This window comes from Manis javanica, chromosome 17 (assembly GCF_040802235.1).
Source record: "Manis javanica isolate MJ-LG chromosome 17, MJ_LKY, whole genome shotgun sequence".
NCBI classification, from domain to species: domain Eukaryota; kingdom Metazoa; phylum Chordata; class Mammalia; order Pholidota; family Manidae; genus Manis; species Manis javanica.
This window is the reverse complement of record NC_133172.1, coordinates 4250665-4261529: the sequence shown is the minus strand read 5'-3', so window position 1 is coordinate 4261529 and position 10865 is coordinate 4250665. Positions and strand designations below refer to the sequence as shown.

Here is a 10865-nt window from a genome sequence, read left to right as displayed (position 1 = left end):
ACAGCTGCCCTGAGACAAAAGGAAAGTGGGCAATTGGTGAGACTTCCTAACAGCGAGAGGGCTGATAAAGGGGCAAGGATTGCACAGAGCTTGCTGCTCCGGAGAAAGGACAGGTGGACAAAGTTGTCTGGGCGCTCTCAGCTCAGCAGGTTGGGAACTTTCAGGAGCTTCAGGTGCTCCAGCCCCCTGGCTGGCTATGCAGCTACGAGGCCCCTCACTGTGATATGCAGCCTGCTGCGCCTTCCTCCTGGCAAGCACCAGCCTGTAAACAGGCTACCCACACCATTGCACCAGGCCAGCCAGAGGGTGGCCTTTCCCACAGCAGCTACAAGTGCATAGCATAGAGGCTCCTCCCTGTGCCCTTTTTTATTTTTAATACACTTTAATGAAGTTTGATTGACATCTAAATGAGTGTACATATTTAATGCATGCAACTTGACCAGTCTGTGGATAGGCATAGAAGCATAAAACCATCACCACCATCAAGGCCATAAACATATCCATCATTTCACAGTTTTCTCCTGCATTTATTATTATTGGTGGTGGTGGTTTTTGCACTATGAATACTTAATATAAGACCATATCTTAGAAAAATTGAAGCCTACAGTTCACTATTGTTAACTATAGGCACTATTTATATAGTAGATCTCCAGAAATTATTTATTTTTTGTAACTGAAACTTTATATCCTTTGGACATCATCTACTGTTTCCTCCTCCCCCTGGCTCCTGGCAGCCATCATTCTACCCTTTTATGAGTCTGACCATTTTAGATTCCACATATAAGTGAGATCATACAGTATATGTCTTTCTGTATCTGGCTTATTTCCTTAAGCATATTGCCCTCTAGGTCCATACATGTTGTCACAAAGGTCAGAATTTCCTTCTTTTTAAAGGCTGAATAATATTCTGTTGAACGTACATACATTTTCTGGGTCCATTCGGTCAATGGACATTTAGTTGTTCCTTTATCTTGGCTATTGTGAATAATGCTGCAGTGAACACAAAGTGCAGATATCTTTTCAAGAATCTGATTTCAGTCCCCTTGGATATACACCCAGGAGTGGGATTGTTGGATTATATGGTAGTTCTACTTTTAATTTTTTAAGAACCTTCGTACTGTTTTCCACAATCACTATTATGATTTACCATCCCACTAACACTGTACAAGGATTCTTTTTTCTATGAACCCTCCCCAGAACTTGATTGCCTATCTTTGTTTTGTTTTGGTAACAGCTACACTAACACTGTGGTTTGGGTTTGCATTTCCCTGATAATCAGTGACACTGAGTATTTTTCCACATACCCTTTGTCCCATTTGTATGTCTTTGGAGAAATGCCTATTCAGGTCCTTTGCCCATTTTAAAAATTCAGGTTATTTATTTGTTTACTGTTGGTTATTGTGTTGTAAAATTCTTTCGTACTTTGGTGATTAACTCCTTATCAGATATATGGTTTGCAAATATTTTCTCCCATTCCTTAGGTTTCCTTTCATTTTATTGATTGTTTCCTTCTCTGTATGGCAGTTTTTAGATTTGACATAATCCAACTTTTTCCCTTGTTATTTGTATTTTGGTGTCATATCCAAGAAATGATTGCCAAGACAAATGCCATGGAGTTTTTTTCACTATGTCTTCTAAGAGTTTTAGAGTTTCAGGTCTTACATGTAAGTCTTTAATCCACTTTGAGTTCATTTTTGTGTATGGTATAAGGTAAGGGTCCAATTCCATTCTTTCGCATGTGGATGTCCACCTTTCCCAACGTTCATTATTGAAGAAACTATCCTTTCCCTGTTTTGTATTCTTGACACCCTTGTGTAAAATTAGGTGACCATATACGCATGTTTTTTTTTCAGGGCTATTTTCTTCCACTGACCTATGTGCCTATTTTTATGCTAGTACCATACTGTTTTTATTACTGTAGCTTTGTAATATAATTTTAAATTAAGAAGTGTGATGCCTGCAGCTTTGTTCCTCTTGCTAAGATTGGTTTGGTCACTCAGGGTCTCTAAGATCAGGTATAAGAGAAGGATGTCCACTCTTTCCTCTTCTATCCCACAAGGTATTAGCCAGTACTAGCCAGAACCATTAGGCAAGACAGAGAAATAAAAGGAATTCAAATTGGAAAGAAGGAATAAAATTGACCCTATTTGCAGATGACATGGTCTTATATATAGAAAACCCTGAAGACCCCACCAAAGAACTATTAGAGCTATTAAATGAATTCAGTAGAGCTGCAGGACCCAAAATCATATATAAAGTCAATGGTGTTTCTGTACACTAAAAAACCATACAAAGAAGAAATTAAGAAAAAAGTCCTATTTACAATTACATTAAAAAAAATTAAGTGTGCTTGGGAATAAATTTAACCAAGGTAGTGAAAGAGCTGTATACTTAAAACTATCAGACATTGATGAAAGAAATTGACACAAATAAATACAAAGATATCCCTGCTAATGGGTTGGAATATTTAGTGCTGCTAAACTGTTCATAGTCCCAAAAGTGATCTACAGATTCAGTGTAATCCTCATAAGAACCCAATAGCATTTTTCACAGAAGTATATATATAAAAAGAAACTATGGTAAGTTCCCTCTAAAGGTTATACATTCAACCATTGAAAACCTACTAATAAAAGAACTTTAAATATGTATTTCTAAGTGAGAAATAATGTAAGATGAGAATATTGAATCTCAGTTGACATAATACATGTAGCATAATACATGTGCCTCATTTTCCCATGCAGGACATATTCTGGCTCAGAAGACCAATATCAGTGACAGAATGACCTCCAGGGATTTGACAATAGGAATGATCTTCTTGTCACAGACTGCGGTTGGAATCCTGGGGAATTTCTCTCTTCTTTGCCATTACCTCTCCTTTCACTTCACAGGATGCAGGGTGAGGTCCACAGATCTGATTCTCAAGCACCTGACTATAGCCAACCTCTTAGCGATTCTCTCTAAAGGAATCCCTCAAACGATGGCAGCTTTGGGGGTGGAAGATTTCCTCAATGATACAGGATGCAAGCTTGTTTTCTATGTTCACAGAGTGAGCAGGGATGTGTCCCTTGGCACCACCTGCCTCTTGAACATCTTCCAGGCAATTATGATCAGCCCCAGGACCTCCAGGTGCGCAGAGCTGGCAGTAAAAGCTCCCAAGTTCATAGGCACTTCCATTATCTTCTGCTGGGTGCTGAACATGACTGTAAACATCATAGTTCTCGTGTATGTGGCTGGCAAAGACGGTATCACTGACAAAAATGACTATGGCTATTGTTCTGCTGCTCTTCACGAGAAGACCGTAGGCACATTGTATGTCACATTGGTATTATTCCATGATGGCTTCTGTTTGGTGCTCATTCTCTGGGCCAGCGGCTCCACGGTGTTCATCCTACTCGGACACAAGCAGCAGGTCCAACACATTTACAGGAACCGTGTCTCCCCCAGATCCTCCCCTGAGACCAGAGCCACCCAGAGCATCCTGGTCCTAGTGAGCACCTTTGTGTGTCTGTGCATGGTCTCCTCTATCCTTCACGTTTGTTTGGCTACTTTAAGGAATCCCAGCTGGTGGCTGGTGAACCTCTCTGCACTGATTGCCGCGGGCTTCCCGACCGTCAGCCCCTACGTGCTCATGAGCCATGACCCCACAGTGTCTAGGCCCTGCTTTGCCTGGATAAGGAACACAAAATCCCCTAAACATATCATAAACATAAATAGCATGTGTATTCACAGTGGCTAATGTTTAATCAACATTAAAATGGTTAATTATTTATTATTAATTCCTCTCAGAGTTCCAGCATATTTATGAAACTGTCACAGTAGAAAAGACTGGTACACAAGACAGACTATTCTCCTAGATAAACAATAGGATGAATAACCATTGTTGTGGAATATTATATAATTATCATGATAGTACTTGTGTAATTGAAATTTCCTTAATATTGCAGTGCAAGAGTCTGAGCCTATGCAGTATTAAACAGTGTTTTTTTAAAAAACTATCTTGAGATTATGGAGAAGTCATTGAATTTGTTGCTTTCTTTCTGATATAATCATTTTTTCCAGGCTTAAACTATTTAACGGGACTGTAGGAAAGGTCCCATAAACCAGGAAGTTCATTTCTGATGTTCCTTCAAGAAAATGAAGGAAGGTTATTCCACAGAATCATGAATAGCATGGGTTTTAGTAGGAGTGTAAATTCAGTTTCAGAGAGAGGGCTTTGCGGGCCCTGTAGAGTTTGGCATATTGTAACTTGGGAGACGGTAGTCATTTGAAATTGACATGATGATGGAACAGTTCAAACATTTTCATGTAGAAAGGGTCCGCTTGACTAACAGTGGGAGAAGGAGAGCACAAGAGTATGTTTTTGCTGTTTGTTTAAAGACCTCAAGTGAGTAATAAGTGTTAAAAATGCATGCTGTCTGCAGCAGACTCACAAAGTTCAAGAGGGACTAATGGTTACCAAAGGGAGGGGGTTGGGAAGGGAGGGAGAAGGGGATTAAGGGGCATTATGATTAGCATGCATAATGTAGGGGGGGCACAGGGAAGGCAGTGTAGCAGGGAGAAGAGAAGTAATGACTCTATAGCATCTTACCACGCTGATGGACAGTGACTGCAGTGGGGGGTGAGGCCTGGATAATATGGGTGAATGTTGAAACCTCAAGGTTGCTCATGTGAAACCTTCATAAGATTGCATAGCAATGATACCTTAATTTTAAAAAGAAGAAGAAAGGTCTCAAAAAAATGCATGCTGTCTAGCGTAAAATGACATGGATTTGGGGATTTGTAGAAGGTAGATTTTTTTCTGTGATGTGAAGGTGCCAACTAGTACATTGGAAAGAAACAGGCTCCATGGCGCACTCTCTTGTCTCAGGTGAGGAAATAAGTTGTCTACATATATGGGTGGATGCACATATGAATATATACAAAATCAGTCAGATTGTTTTTTTATCAATTGATATGCTGAAAATTTACTGGAAATTTTAAAATTATAAATAAAAGTTCATACTAATGTTGCTTTAAGCTTAAATTATGTAATGGACTAAATTGTGTCCACCCCCGGGTCCCCCCCCCTCCATTCGTATGTTGAATCTCTAACCCCCAGTGTGACTGTATTTGGAGATAAGGCCTTTAAAAAGGTAATTAAGGGTCATAAAGATGGAGCCCTAGGGCAGTAGAACCAGGCACAGAGACATGGTCTTGGAAAATTACATCAAAGAGACCGCTGTTTGTAAGCCAAGGAGGGAGGCCTCAGGGATATCAGCTCTGCTGGCATCTTGATCTTGGACTTCCAGCCCCCATTTGTGAGGAAATAAATTGTTATTATTTAAGCCAGCTAGTTGGTGGTATTTTGTTATGGCAGCCCTAGCCAACCCATACAAAGTTTGATATGTATAGCACCATGTTACTTGTTTAATTGGTTAAAATTACATGGAACATATTTTTTCTTTTTTCTATTTTAATCCTTATGTTTTGGCTGTGTATCTTAGAACAGTATGCAACTGAATATATTAAAATACATTTGACATTAATATGAGTAATTAGTCTATTTATGTTCAACATAATAGATATATTTGGGATTGGATTTAACAATTTATCGTGAGCTTTTCATTACACCTATTGCATGGTTTTAGTTTTTCACTCTTATTCCACATTATTTTAAGAACAATTCCACATTTTTTACCCTTTTACTTAAGCATGGTGTATGCAGTATATTTTAATCTAGAAATTATGACATACTTTAAAAAAGTCAATCAAATGTAATTATTCAATACATGGAACTTCCACAGTGCGGTATGATGGCATCCAACACGGGTCTGTTAAACTTCTCCCAACTTTTTATGTGAGTTGATCTGTGCCCCCAAAATTAGTGTCACACACATAGGTCAGAATGCACAAGTTAATGAAATTTCACAGATGGAACATATGTCCGTATGTAACATGTAGCTTATAAAACACAGTATCGTCAGCCCCATGAAAAGTCACATTTGTCCCTCCTAGTAACTACTCGAAAGGTGAACGAACCACTGTTCTGACATCTAAGAGAATAGATAATATTTGATCTGCTTTTTTATTTTTTGTAAATGAACTAATACAGTATTATTTGGTCTGGGGCCATTTCTTTCCTTATGTTAGTTGTAAATTTACCTGTATTGTTGCATAATGTTGTGGGTTTCGTTCATTGACATTGCTGTATAACAGTCATTGTGTGACTATCGAAGGGCTAGTCTGAGCATTCCACTTGTTTATTTGTTGATGTTCATGTTTGTGTTTTTCAGTTTGGGGCTAATTGTCAGGAGGAGTACTGGAATGTAAATTCTAGAACTTTTCTTTGGTGATAAATATACAGATGTCTGTTGAGTATGTACATGGTAGTGGAATTGTTGAGCCATATGGTTTACTTCTGTTCAACATTATTAGATACTTTGAAATATTTTCCAAAATGTATTTTTCATACTAATATCCCCACCCGCCAGCACTGTGCGAGATTCCTGGTTTATCCACATCCTGTCAACATCTGTAATTCTGTCATTTCATTTTACTCTTCTTTTTGCTGTCTTTAGGGTCTAGGCGGTGATCTTATTCACATTTCCTTAATGAGCAATGAATTGGGATCATCTTTTCACATCTTAAATAACTTAGGATGATCTTTTTTTTAAAGTATTTTCTGGCTTATATTTTCCATTTTTTCCTACTGTTTTGTCTGTTTTATTCTTGTTTCTTTGTAAGAGTCATTTCTTTATGTATGTTGGATACACGTCCTTTCTTGGTTTCCTCTCATTTTTGGTGAGGATCAGCTCTTAATTACCATATAATCTAATTTATCATTTCCTCTTTGGAATGGGGCCTGATGGGTGTTCTACATGCTTCCTTGCAGGATGGTTCTGGGTGTCCAGCCCTGGGGCCTTGATGGTGGATATGGGGGGTTGTGGATTGAAGGAGATGCTGGATTCTGGGCCCTGAGAAGCTACCTTGGATGCCCTGTGTGCATAGGTGCCACGGATTGGCTGGAAGAGGATGAAATTGCTAAGGGGCAAGCAAGAACCCCTGGATGGGGCAGCAGGGTTTAATGGGAGAAGCGGTTTGGGCTGGATTCTCGTCTTAGGTAGGCCTGAACTCTGAGCTCAGACCCATGGTTAGAAATATGCCTATGACTAATAAATTTTTTGTGTGAAGAAAAAAATTTTTTCAAAAATTGTTAATATCTACTTCTGGGTATTTACCTGAGGAAAACAAAATACAGATTGGAAAGACACATGCACCCCTATGTTTATTGCAGCATTATTACAATAGCCAAGATGTGTCCTAAATGTCCATCAATAGAAGAATGGATAAAGAAGATGTGATACACATACACAGTAGAATATTATTCAGCCACAAAAAAGAACGAAATCTTGACTTTGAGACAACATGGATGGACCTAGAGGGCATTATGTTAAATGAATTATGTCAGACAGAGAAAGACAAATGCTGTATCATTTCACTTCTATGTGAAATCTACAAACAAAACAAACAAGCAAATAAACTCAGAAACAGACTCATAAATACAGAGAACAAACTGGAAGGATGTGGAGATGAGCAAAACAGGTCAAGGGTATTCAGAGGTATAAACTTCCGCTTAAAGTCACAGAGTAAAAGGTATAGCATAGGGAATATAGTCAATAATATTGTAATAATTTGACATGGTGACAGATGGTAACCACACTCACCATAGTGAGCATTTTGTAATGTATGTAAATGTCAAATCACTATGTTGTACACTCTGAATCTATTATATTATGTCAACTATACTTAATAAAAACAATTGTTAATGTAATTAGAAAAATATCACTTTTACCTTTTGGAATGGTTTCTGATAAGGGAAAAGCAAGAATAAAATAGCAGTTAGAATTTAAACTCTGCCTTATATTTATTTTTTTGATAAACTCAGTTATTATATTTTGGAAATATTACAATAAAAGAAAATATTTTTATTGTGTCAGATTTGGGGTACAAAGGTTCAAGATATGCACAGAGTTGGGTGGGAGCCATCCTGACGGCTGCTTGGGACTGTGGGTGGGTAGGTAAGGATACAGGCTTTTTCTTGAGGTGACAAAAATATTCTAAATTGACTGTGATGATGGTTGCCCATATCTGTAAACATATGGAAAACCATCGAGTCGTACAATTTACGTAGGTGAATTGTATGGTATCAAATTATACCTCAATACAACTGTTCACAAAACTGATGCTGGGCCCCACTCCACATCAATGGACAGAATACGGGTTGGGAGGTGACACCAGAAGAGGTGATAGTTCTTGTCCAGGTGATTCTAACTGAAACCGGAGTGGAAGACCGCTGAGCTAAGCTGCGCTTCTCCGACGTCGAGGAGGGCAGGTCCGCCACCCTGGGCCTGCACGGGCCTGAGTTCAGGACGCTGCGGCTTCTGCAGCATGCCTCTGCCTCTGGACACCTGTGGGTTGAAGAACCGGGTTAGAGCCGCAATATTGAGTCGATCTGTTTCCTGGTATCATGCACATCATAAAATGTAGATTGTTGAACAAATGGATCTTTCCAAATGTATTATCTAGGTTCTGAGAGGTGAGATTATGCACCCTTTTGAATGCAATTTCACTGTGTATGTATGTGTGTGGGGGGAGCTGTTCTGGTAATTCCCAAATTTCCCCTGAAAATGACTGTGAAATATAATTATCTCATTAATTGTATACCTAAAAATCCCTCTTTTCATTTTTGGGGTCACTTTTCATTTTGAAAACAGAACTACAGGAAGTGTGCAAGGATAAGAGAGAACAATGGGGTATTCTTCATCTCGATTCAGCAAGTGTTCTTGCCCTGCGTACATGTACTTGCTGTTTATCCCTTGCAGACATCTGGATGCTCCGTTCCCCAGTATTTGAGCATTTATCCCTTAAGCTCAAGGTCATCCTTCTGAATAAGTGAAACACCATTATCACCGTCAATGAACTAACACTGATGTCACATTCTCATAACCAGATTTCCTCAGCAGTGCAGCTATTCTCTTTTTTTTTTTATCTCATGAAGCTGGCACTCAAAATTCATGGATTGCACTTGGTCGTCTACTCTCTTTATTTCAATTACCTAGAATTATTGCCACATCTTTAGATTAATAGACTATTTTTAGAGCAATTTTAGGTTTCCAGAAAATTTGGGCAGAAAGCACAGATTTCCCATACACCTCTCTCCCCTCCTCCCTCCCTGTTTACAACTTCCCCAATTATTAATATGTTTCATTAATGTAGCGTATTTGTTACAACTGATGATGCAATTCTGGTACATTATTTATTACTAACTAAAGTCCAAAGGTCCACAGTTTACATTAAGAATTACTGTGTTATACATGCCTATGGGTTTTGACAAGTGTTTATCATACATCTGCCATTACTGTATCATACAGCGTAGTTTGACTACCCTAAAACCCCTGTGTCCATCTATTCATCCACGTCTCCCTACCCCTGAAAGCCTAGTCACTAGTAATTCTGGTACTATCTCTATAAATCTGCTTTTTCCAGAATGTCATATGGTTGGAATTGTATAGTATGTTGCCTTTTCAGACTGGCTTTTCCCACTGGTCAATGTGTATTTAAGGTTGTTCCATGTCTTTTTTGCAGCTTGATAGCTCATTTATTTTTGTCACCTAGTAATATTCCACTGTGTAGATGTACCACAGTTTGTTTATTACCTATTGAAGGACATCTTGGTTGGCTCCTATTTTTGATAATTATGAGTAAAGCTGCCATAAATATTCATGTGCAATTTTTGTGTGGACATAAAATTTCAACCCCTTTGGGATACCACCAGGAAGTGTGGTTGATATATCATATGACAAGACTGTGGTTAGTTCTATAAAACACTGTCAAAGTGGCTGAACCATTTTGCATCCCTGTTAGCAATGAATGAGAGTTCCTGTGGCTCCACATGCTCACCAACATTCAGTGTTGTCAGTGTTGTGGATACTAACCACTCTAATCGGTGTGTACTGGTAACTTGTTTGATTTGCAATTCCATAGTAGCATTTGATATTTAACATCTTCAAATATATTTATTTGTCTGTCTATATCATCTTTGGTGTCTAGATTTCTTGCTCATTTTTAATTGGGTCATTTGTCTTCATATGGTTGAGATTTAACTGTTGTTTGAATATTTTGATGTACCAGCCTTTATCAGATCTGTTTTGCTAACATTTTCTCTCGGTCTGTGCCTTGCCTATTTATCCTCTTAACAGTGTCTTTCACAGAGCAGAAATTTTTAATTTTGATGAAGTCCGACTTACCATTCTTTCTTTCACAGACTGTCCTTTGTTATTGAATCCAAGAACTCATCACTGAAGTGTACTCCTAAGTTATCTTCCAGAAGTTTTATAATTTTGCATTTGCATTTTGCACTTAGGTTTGTGATCCATTTTGAATTAATTTGGAGAGAGGTGTAAGGTCTGTGCCTAGCTTTTTAATTTTTTTGCTTGTGGATGTCCAGTTGCTTTACATCTTTTCAACTGTTTTTGAAAAAACCATCCTTTCTCTGTCGAGTTGCCTTTGCTCTTTTGTCATGGATCAGTTGAATATGTTTCTGTGGGTTTATTTCTGGACTGTCTCTTCTGTTCCACTGAACTATTTGACTGTTGCATCACCAATACCACAGCTGTCTCAAGTACTATAGCTTTATAGTCTTGAATTTGGGTATTACCAGTTCTCTGACTTTGTTCTCCTTCATTACTGTGCTTGCTATTCTGGGTCTTTTGCCTTTCCCTGTAAACTTCAGACTCCATTAGTTGATATCCAAAATAGCTAGAATTTTAATGGGAACTGTGGTGAATCTATGGATTAAGTTGGGAAGAATGAACACCTTGACGATA

At 38.4% G+C, this 10865-nt stretch overlaps 1 protein-coding gene across 1 annotated transcript; it reads left to right on the top strand.

Moving 5' to 3' along the window:
• The first annotated feature begins 2638 nt into the window (after nt 1–2638).
• LOC108389437 (vomeronasal type-1 receptor 4-like) lies at nt 2639–3736 on the top strand. Its single transcript, XM_017647915.3, has one exon. It carries the CDS (start codon nt 2780–2782, stop codon nt 3734–3736), a length of 957 nt encoding a protein of 318 aa, XP_017503404.3. The 5' UTR covers nt 2639–2779.
• The last annotated feature ends 7129 nt before the right edge of the window (nt 3737–10865 follow it).

Bases quoted from the DNA above. Each gene is read 5' to 3' on its own strand.
- LOC108389437 (XM_017647915.3), top strand. From the start codon at position 2,780: ATGACCTCCAGGGATTTGACAATAGGAATGATCTTCTTGTCACAGACT.